Below are 18,521 nucleotides of genomic sequence, written 5' to 3'. Positions count from 1 at the left end.
GTTCTTGGAACTGGGATTGCCGGAGCTTGAAGATTGTTTCCCAAATTTGATTGAATCTCCCCCTCAGCATGTGCATTACTACCAGAAGCTCCACCATTACCAGAAGACGCATCAACATTTGGATATGCTGAAAAGTCAACGTATAGATTGCCACTTGTAGTTTGAGCAGCTGCATTGGGGATCTTCTCAGCAACAACTTCATTTACGGTCGAAGAATCAGCGACTGGAACACTCGAGGACACATTAGTTGGAATACTTGCTCTCCAGCTCGCATCCACTTCATCTTTGTTCACAAGATGTGTGTATACAACCTCCGAATCTTCCTCTGAAACATCAGGAAGATCAAACGAATCAAATAATTTATCATAATCATAACCGCTTTTGGGACCGAATTCGGACGGTGGAGGATCGAAACTCAAAGGAGTTATATCAAACACGATCTCCACTATTCGCTTCTTGATGTTATAAACGCGTTTGTTTGGAGTTCCATTGGCATAACCCAAAAAGAACCCAATTTCACCAACTTCCCCCATTTTCGGAGTATCTTTGGTACGTTTGATAACACACTTAATCCCAAAAGGCTGAAAACCAGATAAGTTCGGTTTCCTGTTTTCAAGCAATTCATAACAAGTTTTATCTTCTCTTTTGACAGTAAGCACATGATTTAACACATAACATGCAGTGTTCACCGCCTCGGCCCAGAAGAAAATTGGTAATTTTGATTCAGAAAGCATAGTGCGGGCCGCCTCAATTAGGGTACGATTCTTCCGTTCTGCAACTCCGTTCTGTTGAGGAACATATGGAGCGCTGAACTGATGAATTATTCCCATTTCCCGACATAACTCATCCATATACTGATTCTTAAACTCAGTGCCGTTGTCACTTCGGATTTTCTTAATAGGAAGTGAATAATTTTTCTCAAGTTGTTTGAATAAATCTCTTAAAATACCAGCGGTTTGATCCTTTGTTTTTAAGAAAAATACCCATGAGTAACGTGAGAAATCGTCAGTAACAACTAAGCAATAAGACATACCACCAATGCTAGCAACATGGATCGGGCCGAAAAGATCCATGTGAAGCAACTCAAGTGGCTTTTGGATTGAGTTAATTGTTTTCGGTTTATGAGGCTTTGGTTTGATTTTTCCTTTTTCACATGATTCACATTTGTTGTGCATATTAAAACTACGTAAAGGAACCCCCAACACCAAGTTGTTTTTCACTAAGTGGTTCATTTTTCGCAGATGCACATGGCCCATTCTCCTATGCCAGTGATACGATTGATCTTCAGTCGCCTTTGAAAGTAGACAAGTCACTGGAGCAGATGAGTTAACCAACGGGCGCATGTCCATGACATATGTGTTATTCACCCTTGGAGCCCTCATAACAATCCAATCTTCAGGAACAACAAATCCCGGACGCAATACGAAGCAAGCTTTATCAGTGAACAGCATCGTGTACTTGTTATCATAGATTTGAGAAACCGACATCAAGTTATGCTTCAGTTCTTCAACGTAGTTCACTTTATGCAGCGTGATTTTTCCATTCGACACGGAGCCTTCACCGGTGATATAACCACCCTTTTCACCGGCAAAATTCACATAACCACCACGAAATTGTTTAAAATTGTTCAATAATTCTTTATTTCCTGTCATGTGTCTGGAACAGCCACTATCGATATACCAAATATAGATAGCCCTCTTCAGCTGCTCCTACACTCCCCAACAAAAATTTAGTTAGAGTGTGGGACCCAAGCCATGATGGTCTTGGGTCGTCCTGATTCGTCAACATAAGAAAACTCTTTGAAATAACCATCATCGCCTCTGTGTCCACCATTTCCATTTCGAAAATTGTTGGAATGAGTCCCCGCAAATCGTGGATTGTACGGAGTTGACGATCTGTTGGTATAACCGAGTTTCCATTCCCTCGGCTTCCATAGTTTTGGTAGTTGTAATTTTGATTCCTGGGAGGCTCAAAATTCCTACCAAATCTAGGAGCATCTTCGTGTCTTGAGAATGATCGTGGATGATTATCCGAATCCGGTCTTTGATTTGGAAATCGGGGGGGTGACGCATTTCGATCATTCACGAATCTGTTCTGAGCATGAGGTCTAGCATAGTTGTTGTTCGAACCTCCAGAACGTTTGTCATTCTCAACTCCTTGAAAGGTGACATGATTTTGTCGTCTGTGAGGGGTTTTCTCACGAGTATCATGTCTTTGAGGCACATTTTCTGATCTGTCCCCACGGTTAATAACAACGGGTTTCTCCTCTTGATCCTGATTTTGTTGAGATTTAACATTTGGTTTAACATCAGGTTTTACTTCTTGTTTAATCACTTTGTTTTTCTCAACCTTTTGATTTTTACCATTTTTCTTTTCAACATTAACTGATTCATTTTGTGGCTTGTCAACAAAAGGTTTCTTTTGATCAGGATCAACAAGTGATTTACCCCTGTGGACAGTCTGCTGCTAAGTGTCCTTTCCCACGACACTTGTAGCATTTGCGAATTTTCGCAGCGTTCTTCGGACGTTCCTCATGATCGGTCGAAGATGAAGAGGCGTTGGTGGAATTTTTCAAAATTTGTTTCACAAACTGAGAGTTGGAACCTGTTTCGATTTTTACTTCTTCTTTGACAAAATCCTCCCCTTTAACAAACTCAGTTTTAGGGATATTTTTCAAAGTCTTTTTAGTTTTCCCACGTGACTTAGGTTTTGACTTCTCATTTTGAACTTGATTGAAAATTTCTAAAATCTTGTTGCTTATCAAATTTTCAATATTTTCAAGGTTCACCTCATTTTTCTTTGAAATTCCACTCTTCTTCGACTGATCTGAGTCAGTGACTTCATCTGGTTCAGATTCTGACTCACTTTGTGGTTCAACTGTCAGAGGGGTCGTTGGCACAAAGTTTGCCAATTCAGGATCGATGCTTGGCATTGATGTATAATTATGGTTTACCGGTGGAGGCACCTTGTTATAACCAATGCCAAACATTCCTTCCTCAGATTCTTTGAGACGTTGGCTGTTAATACAGAAGTTCATCACTTCGGATGAATCCCTGAATTTTTCAATCTTTCGTTGCAAATCTAAAATCAGATTATCTTTTTCCAAAATGATTTTGTTCTTTTCCAAAACACAATTTTGATTCATTTCAAGTTCAGATTTTAATTCCTGATTTCTAAGATTACCCACAGCCACAAGTCTCTCAAATTCAGAGATATCATTTTTCAGTGCTTTTATCTTAATTCGGTGTTCTTTATCCGAATTAGACAGCACAGCAATGAGTTCTCTGGATTTTTCTAAATCTGCAATTAAGTTTGTGTTATGAAGTGCATATCTATCAATTTTAGTCACAAACTCAACACATCTAGCACATCGCTTATCTACAGAAGATGATTTTACCTCAATGCCAGCCATGAATGCACAAGCCACGTTTTCTACGGAATTTTCTTCCAACCTTTTAGCTTCTGCATCCGCAAATTGCTGCATTTCAGCTGTGGAGATGTTGAATTCAAAGCGTTCTCCTTTTTCTCCATCTTCTGTCTTGCTAGGCTTCTCAACAGTCTCTTCGATCGAAGGACTTTCATTCTCGGCAACATTCCCCGAATCTAATTCTTCCCCAATAACCTCAGCTACAACTGCAAGCTCCTCAATGCTAGTCTCTTCGACAACCTCTTCACACACTTCTTCGTTCACAATTTCAGCTATAAATGCTTGTGACACAATAGCTCCTGAGATGTCTTCCAAAGCACAACACCAGTCATAAGGCTCAGTCACACTCTGTAGAGGTTGAGCCACCATTGCATTGTTTGTCGAAGGTGTAAGATTTTCAGACCCACTTGAACGAGCACTTGTGTTGGAAGCAACATTTGATGCATTGTTTTGAGGTCTTGAATTGTTTCCTCGGGAGTTGTTGTCTCTGTCAGATCTTTCCATCTTCGGCTTTCGACAATCACGTGCGAAATGCCCGTAGATCCCGCAGTTGTAACACTTTACTTTTGACATGTCGACTCCCATTCGAGTCTTTGTCTGACCTCCTATGAACTTCTTACCCGTCTTCAGCAGAAACCTCTTCGCTCTACGGACTAACAGTGCCATATTGAGCTGTAGATCAAGTTCTTCCATCTCGTCTTGATCTATCTGATCAAAGTCTTCATCGAGACTTGACGGTTCAACGAGTTTCCCAAGACAGAAGTTCTCGTAGGCAGTCATGAAGGACGCCAACAGACTCATGTTTTCTTCAATCATCTTTAAACAGCTTGCATCTATCTTAGGAATGTTCAGGCTTGTTCCTTGACATTTCTGAGCTCCACTAGAAGAGTACATCCCATGATTTGAATTGTTTGTTCCACCTGAACTGTCATTGTTGCTTATGAAGGCGTGTTCACTTGCAGGACCTTCATTTTCCGAATACAAAGCAACACCGACTCCACCATTACTACCCTTATCCGTTGGTTTCGAAGCCTTATACAACTGAGGATCTTGGATCTTCTCGAAATCAGATGCTTGATCTTCCATATTCCAAGCGTAACCCCTCAGCTTCTGAACAACTTCTTCCAATGTAAGCTCTTCGTAGAGAACACCCTCTCTGATCAAAGCGGTGTACATATTCCATTCTCTAGAAAGACAATTCAGAAACTTCTCAACCTTCTCGAATTCAGTGTAGATATTCTCTTGACTTCTATCAAGTTCGCTCAGCAGATGATAAAATCGATTCACAGTGTCATCAAATGACTCATTCTTTAACGCTTTAAACACAACGAATTGAGTCTTCAACTTCTCGAGTCGTCGTTTCTTGTAGATTGCATTTCCTTCATATCGCTCTATCATGCTATCCCACAACTCTTTCGAAGTACTTCTCTTACGAAACGTATGAAGTATCGATTGTGGCATAGCCATTGTTATCATCGACATAGCTTTCTCTTCACAATCAAAGAATCTCTTCTGTTCGTCAGTAAGCCCCAAATACGTATCAATCGTCAACGTACGTATTGGAGTAGCACCACATCCTTTAACGATACACAACCAGATTTTGATGTCTTTTGCTCGAATATATCTTTCAAAACGCTCCTTCCACTCAGGAAAATCAAGTTCATTGATCAACAAAGGAGGTTTGTCGTTACTTCCTACCTCAGCATTGTGCTTGAGGTTTTGCACCATTGTAGTCAAATTGTTGTTTGCCATTTTTAGGAAACAACAGAGAACTTCCAAGCAGTGAAGTGAGCTTCAATCAGAGTGTGAACCCCGGATCACAGAAACCTGAAATAGCACACAAACTAAAGAACTCGGACACAACACTGTTAGGAATTTAACCTCAGACCAACTATATGATTGAAAAAACTCGGACACTTATATCTTAGAAAAATTCGGACAAATTAACCTAAAAGAACTCGGACTCAATAAATAATTAATCTCGGACTCTAAATAACAAGGAAAATTCGGACTCTAATATATTTAAAATACTCGGACTAAGATATGTATAATAAACTCGGACAACACAAAAAGAAACTCGGACTCAGGAACTGTTTAAGAAATTCGGACTAGACAAGAGATACAACTCGGACTTGATGAAGTAGACAACAAACTCGGACCAAGAGAAAGCACTTAAAACTCAGACTCTATTGAAACTAAACTCGGACAGAAAATTTAATAAAAGAAAAAGGAAACTCGGACTAAATATATATATAATATAACTCAACTAAAAATCGGACTCACTATAACATTACTAAACTTTATTATACTCGGACTCAACTATAAACTCAGACTATAATATTATACTCGGACTCAACTATTGACTCAGACTTTATTATACTCAACTATTGACTCAGACTTTATTATACTCGGAGTCAACTATTGACTCGGACTATAGACTAAACTATATCTAAAAACTCGGACTCAACTATATCTAAAAACTCGGACTCAACTATTGACTCGGACTATAGACTAAACTTTATTATACTCGGACTCAACTTAACACATCTAAACTCGGACACAAAGTTAACTGAAAACTCGGGCTATATATATATTAAATCAAACTCGGACATAAATAGACACATAAAATTCGGACAAACAGGATCAATATCTCGGACTCAAACAAGAACTAAAAAACTCGGACCCTACTATAGAGAATAAAATTCGGACTCACCTTAATAAAAGAACTCGGACTAGAGTATTTGAAGGAACTCGGACAAACTAAAAACAACTAAACTCGGACTAGAGTATTTGAAGGAACTCGGACAAACTAAAAACAACTAAACTCGGACCTAATATAGTTGATAACTTCCACGGACAACCAACAAACACGGACTAAATTACCTAAAAGAGAGAAGATCGGACCAAACTAAAAGAGAAACTCAGACTCTAATAACTTAATAAGGAAAACTCAGACAGGGACAAAGCTCAGACTGATTTGAAACTCAGACAAGTCTCAAAACTCAAAAGGAGCCAATCTTCGGAGTATCTCCCCAATGTGACTACACACTGGTTCAATAATACCCCGGAGACACAAACACAAAGTGTAAACCACGGACCAAGCTTCCAAAGATCAAAACTCAGAATCTTTCTCTCCTTCAAAGCTTTGTATGAACAAGAACAAAAACCCCTGTAAAACCCAGATGAAGAAAACACTAAAAACTCACTAAACTACTCAAAATCCATCATCAAATCACTAGATATGAATGAAGAATCATGAATAGAACACAAAAACTCACTAAAATCTCACTAAACCGTATCAAAGTATGAACTAATCTCACCAAAACCTTCAAACTAAGAACACCTACAGTAGTATGAGCACACTGCTCTGATACCACTTGTAAGGCCTCCTGGTCCAAGATCTCACTCAGCTAAAGCAACCAACAGGTGTGCGGAATCCACCTGATGATCAACCACTGTAGATGAAACACAAGAATGCAAGGATTTGAGAGAGAAATCAAGAATGCACTGAGTATTCTTGATGAAGATGAATGACGTCACTCACACAAAGCGCCGCCAGACAAAACACAATGATTAGGGCACAGAAATTCACACAGAAATCGTTACCTTGTCTATTCCATATTAAAGTATATATACAAGGTGAAACCCGGACTTTCAACACTAAATAGAAAGCCCGGACAAAACATAAAGCACAAAGCAAGCACAGAGTTTTTGCCACAAAACTCAGACAAAGTCTAAACTATACAAAACTCAGACAAAGCAAAAACTCTGACTAACAAAAACTCTTCCAAAACCTTAGACAAGTTGTCCCTAGGAACTTCTTAGGGACAAATTCTCCCTAGGAACTTCTTAGGGACTAAGTTTAGACACTTGTTCAATAAAGACCCTAAATGTTGGAAGCCTTGCACTTATCACCCAAAAGTGCATTAACACATTCCTAATGAGGGTATCACCGCCGCAAAGACGTAGAGTTTAAAAGGTTAATTGGATTCGTTTCAATCTAGCTGAACTATAAAGATAGCCGCGATCAAAAACAGACAAACTAAGAAATCAAGGTCTGGACTTCGAGCACTGATACTCACAGGAATTAATCCCGGAAGAAGTCCCGGAAGGCGAATGGAAGAAGCAAAGGATCGATTTAGGATGAACGGTAGATACAGATTAGCAATGGTAGGCTAATCATACCAGTCCTCGCACCCTAAACCAACACTTTCCAATCTTCGTCGAGCCACCGGCGACAGTTCAAATAACGGTTCCGGCGATATTAGGGTAAGGGAGACCAACACCACACATGTAATAAATATGTGTCAAATACATGCATAGATTATGATAAAGAAAACATATGATTTGAATTTATGCCAACAAATCCTCCCGTTTGAATCCATAGAAAGTAGAACAATCAGAATCTTATAAAAGGTAGGCTTTATTAGTTTTATTGCATAAGTGTATATTCAATTAAAGATTATGCCATCATAAATCGATCAATGTGGAACCAAGTATGCAATCTCGACTAATTTGACTCTCAAATCTTTGCAACCAATATACTCTTGTGGCCCATAAAAAAAATTTATGGGATTCTTTCGAAAAATGATTCATTAAACAACTCCATAATCATATGTATAGTGATATCGTCTTAGATCTCCATTCGCTTTAGAAGACTAAATCACACAATCTTGTTTTACGATATATAAAACTAATTGTGAAGATTACTTTATCCCCAACGGTGCAACGGTGCATTCGACGAATAGGATTTGTAGCAAGGTGTAAACCACATTGGGTTTTTAGTTACTAATTATGAAAATTTGGATGAATCCCAAAAGGATTTCATTAGCTATAGGAAGTTGACACTCCTTCCCAACCCAATCCATTTGTGGAGCTACTCAAATCAATGTTTCTGAGATTTAGGAGAGCCGCCATCATTATGACACTACACTACAACAAAAGAGGCAATAGTCGCCACTAAAGCTAAAGGTACTGATCCTCGCCACTAATCTTCATCCGAAATACCGCTGTGTCCGGAACTATCATCTTTTCACCCGAGGACTCACCATCACTGACGTTCTTGACAATTTCTACATAGAACGTAGTTCTTGTTTGACTATCATTCTTCAATGTTACAGTCTGATCACAACCGACAGAAGGTGTAGCCCAATGATTTATTTTTGGTGGTGGAAGGTTATTTGACGGTATAGTAGAGTGAAACCAAGATGGTGCTAAACCCTTTTGCATATAAGTATTGTCCGCATTCGAATCTGGAATCCAACGGTACAGATTAGTTGCCATTTTATGGAAGTCCTAAACACTTTTGAGCCCATGCCGAAGAATTGCATGATTGTGAAACTTGCTTGAGGTTTGAATTTAGAATACCCCACAAGTTATTAGCATTATTAGCAATGGACTTCATAAAAGATATTGGTGTTGGGCTTCAATTTAAAAATCCAAACCATATATGGGCTTTCAAAATAATGTGTGAAATGGTTCCTTTTTTTTTTTTACAAGGAGGGCTTGTTTTGGTATGGGCTGATGATTCAAACGAAGTAGAGCTTTTGTTGATTTTCAAACCATACGACTTAATGAGCAATGTGGGCTTAGCTAATCATAAAGATATGAAATTCTTTTAAGCAACGTGACTGGTCTTCTCAAATGAGTGGACTTCTCTTTGGATTCGAATCAACATTAATTTGGACTGCTAACAAAAACCAGCTTTAGTTTTTTTTAGATGATATAAACTGGACCGGGGCTGTCACTTGGAATTCAGTTGGGCTTTCATTTAGAGGCCAAACAATAGAGTGTATTAACTTCCAATCCCCATTAACAAACAATGACCATATAGCCGATTTAAATAATAAAAATTGGCCTGTGAAACACTACAAGAAAGGGAGGCTTTTAGCGGCGACACCATTAGCGGCGACGGCCCTTGTGTCGCCGCTATTGGTCGATCCGTGTGACACAACCTGAGACCAAACCCCAGCCGTTGATCAAAATCCTGATCTAACGGTTGGGGACTTGAAAGGCAATACCGGCGACAAAAAGTAGGTTATTAGCGGCGACAGCTGTCTCCGCTAAAAGTCTGTGTCCCACATTAAACCCTAGCCACAAAAATCTTATCCTGATTAACCCAATAGCGGCGACGATAGGATCAATACCGGCGACATAGCGTCTCCGCTAAAAGTCGAAACGTAAAAACACTTTATCAGCGACTTTCCCTCTTTCTTCTTCACTTTCCCCCCAAATTTCTTCCTTCCACCGCCGGTTCTTCCCGAATTTTGGCCCACTCGGTTAGTTTAACATGTTTATGCTACATTTCTTCTCTACATTTGTTACATACGCGTTATAGGCTTTAATTTTTGCTATTTTTTGTGTATTTTTGTGTTTGTGGAAGAAACTCCGGTCACCGCCATGTCTTCTCCGGTCACCGCCATCTCTTCTCCGGTCACCACCATCTCTTCTCCGGTCACCACCTCAAAAACCGGTTAGTTTTTTTTTATTTTTTATTTTTTTTTGTTTTAAGTTTAGAAATTCTATAATTTTTAGTTTTGTTATGTAAATTGTGTATGTTAGTATGTATGTTTGTATGTTGGTATGATTGTTATGTAAATTGTTATTTTTTTATTTTTTATTTTTTTTTGTTTTAAGTTTAGAAATTCTATAATTTTTAGTTTTGTTATGTAAATTGTGTATGTTAGGTGTATTTGAAAAATGTGTATGTAAATTGTATAATGGTTAGTTTTTTTTTTTAAGTTTAGAAATTCTATAATTTTTAGTTTTGGTATGTAAATTGTGTATGTTAGTATGTATGTTTGTATGATTGTTAGTATGTAAAGTGTATGAATGAATGTATGTAAGTTTGTATAATTGTTAGTATGTAAATTGTATAATGTAGGTGTATTTGAAAAATGTGTATGTAAATTGTATAATGGTTAGTTTTTTTTTTTTTAAAGTTTAGAAAATGTATAATTTTTAGTTTAGTATGTTAGTATGTATGTTTGTATTATTGTTAGTATGTAAATTGTATAATTTTTAGTTTAAGTTGTATGTGGGTATGTAAGTGTATGAATGAATGTATGTATGTTTGTATAATTGTTATATGTTTACATTGTATAATGTAGGTGTATTTGAAAAATGTGTATGTAAATTGTATAATGGTTCGTTTTTTTTTAAGTTTAGAAATTGTATAATTTTTAGTTTAGGTATGTAAATTGTGTATGTTAGTATGTATGAAATCATCATTTCAAACATAACGAGCTAAGAAAACACCCAATCGAAATTGAAATCATGATTTAAAACATAACATTCCGCCCAAAATTTAAAACAATCATTAAGAACATAACAAGCTTAAATGAATCATTTTAAACATAGCGAGCTTAGAAATACCCGCCCGAAATTGATTTAGAAATTAATTTCGGGTTGTCCCCGTTTATCTTGGGACTGCTTTTTGAATACTTTATCTCATTTAGGATGTGAATGTGTATTACATGATTGTTTGTTTAAGAAGGATTCGGTTATCATTTTCTCTTTGCTCCTCGGGTATATATATCATTACATATATACTTGGGAGCTAAGAGGAAATGCTGCCGAATTTTTCTTAAACAAACAATCATGTAATACACATTCACATGTGAGATAAAGTGTTCAAAAAGTGGGTTTAGCAGCCTACCCTTGTCTTGTTAATCCTAAATTAGATTTTCTTTCAGTTGCATAATGCCTATCGATAAAAGTTGGATTGATTCCCCACGTCATTCACCTCAATACAAGCAAGGACTCGAGTCATTTATCGAGATGTGTGAAAGAGTGATAAAAAACCACGATGAAGTTAGATGTCCGTGTACCCAATGTAAAAATTCCGGCTTAATAACTATGGCAGAAATGAAATACCATTTGCATATTAACAAATTTTGGAAGGAATACACTTCGTGGACCTATCACAGGGACACGACTCCAATTGCACAAGTAAACGATGTTGCGCCACAAGACGGTATGGTAAACGTTATTGAAGACATTAGGGGGGAGCGTATGGAAGAAGATACATACCTTAACCAAGAGAACTCGAATGGAGATAGTAGCGGTGTTGTTGATGATTTTGAAGACCTGATAAAGGAAGCTGAAACAGAATTATATCCTGGTTGTACTAAGTTTTCTTCTATCGACTTTTTAGCAAAACTTTTGAATATAAAGGATACGTACCATTTTTAAAATGAAGGAGTAGATCGACTCATCTCGTTGTTGCGAGAGTCAATGCCAGAAGGCAACAAGATTCCCCCTTCGTATTATGTAGCTAAGAAGACATTTAAGAAGATTGGTTTGGCATATGAGATGATAGATGTGTGCACAAATGATTGTGCTCTCTTTTGGAAAGAAAACGAGTCCTTGCAAAATTGTCCCGTTTGTAATGAGAGTCGATGGGTCGATAAAGACACAAAAGGCACGAAGGTGGCTCGTAAGGTGTTACGATACTTTCCTTTGACGCCTAGACTACGACGTTTGTATTGTTCAAGGCACACAGCGAAAGATATGATATGGCATAGTACCGGACGATCGGAAGATGGGACTATGCGTCATCCAGTTGATGGATCTGCATGGCAAGACTTTGATAAAAAGTACCCAAACTTCACGATGGAGCCACGAAATGTTCGCTTAGGGCTTGCAGCTGACGGTTTTAATCCCTTTAACAACGGTAGTGGATCCTCGACTCATAGCACGTGGCCGGTTATACTCACCACATATAATCTGCCTCCCTGGCTATGCATGCGAGAGTCCACATTCATGTTGACCTTGTTGATTCCTGGCCCTAAATCACCGGGGAAAGACATGGACGTTTTCCTTAGACCGTTAGTGGATGAGCTTAAGCAATTGTGGCAGACAGGTGTACGTACTAAAGACGCAGCAACAAACACATACTTCACAATGAAGGCGGCGTTGTTATGGACCATAAATGACTTTCCAGCCCGTAGTAGCCTATCAGGTTGGAGCGGACAAGGCTACATGGCATGCCCAACTTGTAACCAAGACACTCCTTCAATACGTGTAACTGGTAAATGTGCTTATGTTGGCCATCGCCGGTTCTTAGATGCCAACCATCCTTGGAGAACAAGTCTCGACTTTAACGGGAGACCCGAGACACGAGACCCTCCGAGACAGTTTAGCCCAGCTGACATAGAAGCTCAACTAGGTCGTTTAATTAATCGTCTACCAGGCAAGCATCCAGATTTTGGAGGTAGGAGGATAACCCGGTCAGATTTCGAGTTGAACTGGTCCAAAAGAAGCATATTTTTTGACCTTGAGTATTGGTCTTCTCTGCAGCTGAAACATAACTTAGATGTAATGCATATAGAGAAAAATGTGTGCGACAGCTTGCTCGGTACTCTTCTGATGAACGATAAGAGCAAAGACACGCCAAATGCGCGGTCTGACTTGGAAAAACTAAACATTCGGCCGTCACAATGGCTGAAACAATCGGGTGGCAAGTTCTTAAGTCCCCACCCAAAGTACTCATTCAAGTCCGATGATCGAAAACTTTTTTGTCAGTTTATAAAAAATGTTAAATTACCAGATGGGTTTGGATCGAATATCAGTAAGAGGGTGACAGATAACAATGCTAACATTACCGGGTTGAAATCTCATGACTGTCATATCCTCATGCAACGTTTGATACCGATTGGGGTTAGAGGGCTTTTGACTAAAGATACATCTACACCAATAGTAGACCTTTGTATGTTCTTTAAGCAACTTTGCTCTAGAACACTATCGGTGGATGATATGAAGAAAGCAAAGGATGACATTGTTACCATCTTATGCAAGTTAGAGATGATCTATCCACCTGCGTTTTTTGACATTATGGTTCATTTACTTGTGCATTTACCTGATGAAGCGATTGCGGGAGGTCCAGTAGCTTTTAGATGGATGTATCCATTTGAAAGGTACATGAAAAAACTAAAGAACTATGTTAAAAACCCGGCAAGGCCTGAAGGTTGTATAGCTGAATGTTATGTGTTTGAAGAAGCTCTAACATTTTGTTCAATGTACCTTAAAGATGTTCAGACTAACTTCAATCGCCCAGATAGAAACGATGATGTCGTTGTTGAAAAAAGAAAGTTATGGGTGTTTGAGTCAAAATGTCGTTATGTTGGCGCAAGAAAGGAGAAATATCTATCATTCATCGAAAAAAGCAAGATGGAATGGTTTGTCCTCGAAAACTGCGCAGAAGTTAGGGAGTACATGAAGTGAGTGCTTCTATCTTTAACATTTCATAATCTGTTAATTGGTATTTTTCGTTCCTTTCTTATATTTGTCATCAATGTAGTGAATTCAAACATACACATCCCCATGATGATCTTAAAACCAAATTTCCGGGATGGTTTCTCCATAAGGTATAATACATATATAACACTCATTACTCTATACTTGCTAGGTAATACATATATAACAAACATTATTACTATATATTTTTTAGGTCCATTCGATGAAAACACAAAATTCTCCAGAATTCCACCCGGAGTTGTATGCTCTTTCAATTTGTGCGAAAATGACTGCTTACACTTACATTGCTTGCATAGTCAACAGTGTTAGGTTTAAGACACTTGAACGTGATGCAAAATGCGCAACGCAAAACTCTGGGGTGGAAGTGGTTGGAGAGAACGGTGTGAAATTTTATGGCCAATTAGAAGAAATTATTGAGTTGCGTTATACAAATGATTATTCCACTGTCCTATTTCGGTGCAAGTGGTTTGATACTCAAAGGGGTGTAAACCATGACAATAATATCACCAGTATAAGCATTGAACATGAATGGGACAAAGACGATCAACTCATATTTGCTTCGCAAGCCAAACAAGTGTTCTTCATCCAAGAAACGTCTCGAAACCAAAAAAATAAACATAGGTGGGTAGTCGAAAATGTTAATCATCGAAGAATTTGGGATCGGCCATTAAGTGATGACCGCGTCAATAAGGTTCAAAATGTTGGCAAACGCTTAGAAGATAGTGACGTTGTTGACAACAACTCTTCATCTGACTGTCCACTTGTCATTGACTTGACCCAATACTTTCAAATTGGATCTTCTCATGTTACTGCGGGTGAGCCTTCAATTGAAGTTGATCCCCCAACGGCCACCGTCGATGAAGTGTTTGAAGTCGAGACTGATTCTGATGAGGTCGAGGCTGCTTATGATGAGGATGATCCCGATTATGTGGAGTCTGACTAAAAGAAAAGTTATTGTAATTTTTATTGATTTGTAATTGATTAACACTTGTTTGAAATATTTATTTGAATTTGAGTTACACTTGTTGTACTTTCCCTTAATTTGTATTAGATACACATGCTGTAACATTTGTAACTTTATAGGGAGTATGTTTTCGATATTGTTGATATTCGCGTATCTGATGGCTGATGTGGCCCCCTGGGGACATGGGGGTGACGGCGCTGGTGATCCACCGATTCCTCCTGGTGGATTTCGTGGCACACATGAGACAGACGGTAAGTCTTTTACTAAATTATTTTGTAGTCCTTATATTTTATATATTATAAATGTTGTTACTAATTATTTTTGTTTTAATTGCAGCGGTTCCCCCGAAGAGGGTTAGGGGGAAAGCAAAAAACGAGAAACTAAGGCGTCTGGTAAAAGCGGGGGGGCCTGTATCGCTTACGTTTGACAGGCAGGTGACGTATACCCCTGTTGGTAAATCAAGGGATATGTTTTCACGGGAGGCCGGCCTGTATATGTGGCGGTCCATCCCCTTCGATAAAATTGGATGGGATAACGTTGAACAACATTACAAGGATGCCCTCATGAACCACTTACGGGTAAATAACTTATATGCATAAAATTTTATCAAATATTTAAGCACATGCAAATCTAATTTATATATGATATTTTAACTTTTTTATTTAATTTGTAGGAAAATTTCAATATTGATGAAGTGGAACGTGACTATTAGGCCAAAAACTTGACGGGTGGCATTAGGACTGTGCTTATGAAGCGGTACTCTAACCGCAAGTACGAGGCTAAAAAATTATTTAAGAGCAAGGGAGGTTACAATGATCTTGAGAGTGCACGGGCATTCCATCCCAAGGATATGCCCTATGATAACTGGTTGAGAACCATTGAAGGTTTCCGGGAAGCTAAATATATTAAAAGAAGCGAGGCCAACACACTAGTACGCGAGAAACAACAATTCCCATACCGTGGGGGGACATCTTCGTACGGTAGCACCGCCTATAAAAATGTAATGTTTTATGTATGTGTGCGTGTGTGTAAGCTTTTGTTTATTTAATGTCTAATCTAAGTTTAATGTTAAACAGGATATGGATTGGGTACCTACGTATGCTAAAACCCACACGGACAATCAAGGGAATTGGGTTGATCCGGTTGCTGAACAAAATTACGTAAGTATTTCTTTTAAGTATTATTTTCTATAACAAATATATATATATATATATATATATATATATATATATATACACACATATATTTAATCATCTTCGTAAAATACAGCGGAACATACAACAGGCCACAAGTCAATGGAGCGGTGAGGGTCCGCCAATTGCCCCGTATCAGGAAGCGTTGGGTGAGCGGCGAGGATGGTACCGCGGGATGGGGCCTAAACCTTCTTCCAACACGTCCTCGCACTCGTCATCTAACATGTCGTCTTCGCAAGCTCGGACGCAAGAACCCTTTTCCGAGGTAAACTGCGCAATTTAAAAAATGACAAACGAACGCATGTTTCCTTGTTAAATATATGTTGGTAGCGTTAATTAATATGCTAATATACGTTTTGCTATCTATTATTGTAGGATTTTGTTAACAGCTTGTTCCAAACCCCGTCATTTTTGAACCAACTTAACAACTATCTTGCTTCACAAGGAAAAGGAAAAGGAAAGTCAAAAGGCTACGATTCTGACAACTTATTCGATAATGAATCCGACGATGAACCCAACGATAACGATGACGATGAGTGACTTGTTTTTAATGTATGCTTTGGATTTAATTAAACGTTGTAGGATATAATGTACGACTTAAACGTAGTTTTTAATTATATTACCTTTAGTATATGTTGATTATGTTCATTGCGTATGCTTGCGTTGTTTGAAAATAGGCAGGTTTTGTTTTTTCGGCCGTAAAACTGGCTGGGCAGCTGTATATACAGCTGCTGTATTAAAAAAAAAATAGACTTTTAGCGACGACATGTGTCGCCGCTATTGCTCTTCACCCTTTACCGACGAAAGTCAACACCGGCGACACTTTTAGCGACGACAACTGTCGTCGCTAAAAGTGCAGCATCAATACCGGCGACAGCCATCAATACCGGCGATAGTCAGTCAATAGCGTCCGAGCAATACCGGCGATGCTTTACCGGCGACATGTCACCGCTAATAGTCAATAGCGGCGACAAAAGCGGTCAATACCGGCGACAGCCGTCGCCGCTAAAGGTGCCCTGTTCTTGTAGTGAAAATTTAATGGGCCTGAGATATTTGGGTTATGTTATAAACGTTGGTAAAATGGAAATAATGGTCTTTTAAAACAATGGTAGAATGGACCATTAACAATGAACTATATAAATGGGTTGAACATGTGAAGACCGATGAAGTGAAAAGCCGGTGGGTTTGATAATAGGGTGTTGGGATTGGTTGAAAATTTAAATGAAGGTGTATAATTTCAATCTTTAAGCGATGGTCAGGATCATAACAAACTGTCGCATAATCTCATATATCCACACTAAAGTTCAAAGTTGGATATTCACTTAGCTTTCATTGGAATATTATAAAAACTAACTTTCGTCTATGCGAATCAAATTAATGAGCGATATATACCATCAAATTGTATAATTTCTGTTTGAAATTGAGATGACTGTGAACTTTTGCTTGATAATTTTGCACAAAGAGAGAAAAACTACCACAGGAGATAAAAGAATGAGAGTCTGTTCCATAAACAAAATTGCAGGTCAACCAATAAGATTTCAAAACAACTTGTACTTTTCCGATGACTAATTCCGGTGTACTATTCCGACGACCTCACCAGAAACAATGATGTTTTGCGTTTTAACCTCAAAAACTCAACAAATCTTGTGATTTTAATTATCTCTGGGAGTTTTAACAAGTCTTAAACATAAACAACTTCAAATAATATGTAAGTGCAGTTCCTGCCGGGTAACTGTCGCTTATCAGTTCTAGTTCTGGTCAACCAAAGTAGAAGTCCAAGTTGAAGTCAACCATAACGAAGAATTCAAGACCACATGAAGACCTGCATTGATCAAGGGGGAGTTGTTAATGCACTTTGAGTGAAAAGTGCATGCCTTCCAATTGTTAGGGTCTTTAGTGTACATGTCTTGAAAGTTAGTCCCAAGTTTATCCTAGGGACAACTTGTCCAAGTTTTAGGAGAACTTTTGTCTGAGTTTTGGTGTAGAATTGGTTTGTCTGAAGTTTAGTCCCTAGCCTATATATATGTGTGTATTGTGTAGATTAGGAAAAACTCTTGTAGCTTGGTGCACCTCTCCCACTCGTTCATCCTTCTGTGTGAATTCTAGAGAGAGAGAGACTATGTGTTAGTGAGAGAAAGCTAGGGTTTAGATCTTTGTGATCTAAACCAGCTTGTAGATGATGTATACTCCTTTGGTTTGTGTAATCTGTGATGACTGATTCATAATAAAGAGTTCATCTTCTACATATTTCTATCTTGTTCATCATATTTTGTTCTTCATGTCTTGAATCAAGTGCAATGTTTGATGTTCGTCATCGATCCGGTGCTTTCACAGTGGTATCAGAGCTATTTACCGATTCAGAATGGTCTAACCGCCTTCTGAATCACCATTGCTCTTGATTTGATGTTTGTTTCCGCCAAACATCTTGAAGACTTAAAGATTTTGGAGAAAAGTTGAAGAAAATGAAGCTGTTCGTGGTTGTTTTGTCCTCCAAGTTGTTGCAGATATGAGGTTTGATCCAAAAATTGCTCTGTCCGAGTTTTTCTTTGTGTTAAACTTGTCTGAGTTTTTAAAACTCTGTGTTTGTTGTTTCCAGGGTTTTGGTGAACTAGTGTGAAGTCACACTAGGGAGAAAGTCCGGAGACTTGTTTCTGATCTTCACCAAGTCCGATTTTTTTTT

The 18,521-nt window shown here is 38.4% G+C and overlaps 2 protein-coding genes across 2 annotated transcripts; both read left to right on the top strand.

Moving 5' to 3' along the window:
- The first annotated feature begins 9,295 nt into the window (after positions 1-9,295).
- LOC110897421 lies at positions 9,296-15,413 on the top strand. The gene is made up of 4 exons (XM_022144174.2): positions 9,296-9,899; positions 14,768-14,899; positions 14,985-15,226; positions 15,322-15,413. Exons 1-4 carry the CDS (start codon positions 9,827-9,829, stop codon positions 15,358-15,360), a joined length of 486 nt encoding a protein of 161 aa, XP_021999866.2. The 5' UTR covers positions 9,296-9,826; the 3' UTR covers positions 15,361-15,413.
- Positions 15,397-16,489, top strand: LOC110902423. The gene is made up of 4 exons (XM_022149077.2): positions 15,397-15,648; positions 15,725-15,808; positions 15,918-16,106; positions 16,217-16,489. Exons 1-4 carry the CDS (start codon positions 15,397-15,399, stop codon positions 16,379-16,381), a joined length of 690 nt encoding a protein of 229 aa, XP_022004769.2. The 3' UTR covers positions 16,382-16,489.
- Positions 16,490-18,521: the final 2,032 nt, after the last annotated feature.

This window comes from Helianthus annuus, chromosome 13, assembly GCF_002127325.2.
Source record: "Helianthus annuus cultivar XRQ/B chromosome 13, HanXRQr2.0-SUNRISE, whole genome shotgun sequence".
In the NCBI taxonomy this organism is placed as follows: Eukaryota; Viridiplantae; Streptophyta; class Magnoliopsida; order Asterales; family Asteraceae; genus Helianthus; species Helianthus annuus.
This window is presented reverse-complemented; position numbering and strand designations above follow the sequence as displayed.

What these genes read in the sequence shown, in the direction of transcription:
- LOC110897421 (XM_022144174.2), top strand. Translation starts at nt 9,827, where the DNA reads ATGTCTTCTCCGGTCACCGCCATCTCTTCTCCGGTCACCACCATCTCT. An exon ending in TGGCACACATGAGACAGACG is followed by an intron (nt 14,900 to 14,984) that starts GTAAGTCTTTTA and finishes TTTTAATTGCAG; the next exon opens with CGGTTCCCCCGAAGAGGGTT. An exon ending in CCCTCATGAACCACTTACGG is followed by an intron (nt 15,227 to 15,321) that starts GTAAATAACTTA and finishes TTTAATTTGTAG; the next exon opens with GAAAATTTCAATATTGATGA.
- LOC110902423 (XM_022149077.2), top strand. Translation starts at nt 15,397, where the DNA reads ATGAAGCGGTACTCTAACCGCAAGTACGAGGCTAAAAAATTATTTAAG. An exon ending in GTAGCACCGCCTATAAAAAT is followed by an intron (nt 15,649 to 15,724) that starts GTAATGTTTTAT and finishes AATGTTAAACAG; the next exon opens with GATATGGATTGGGTACCTAC. An exon ending in CGGTTGCTGAACAAAATTAC is followed by an intron (nt 15,809 to 15,917) that starts GTAAGTATTTCT and finishes CGTAAAATACAG; the next exon opens with CGGAACATACAACAGGCCAC.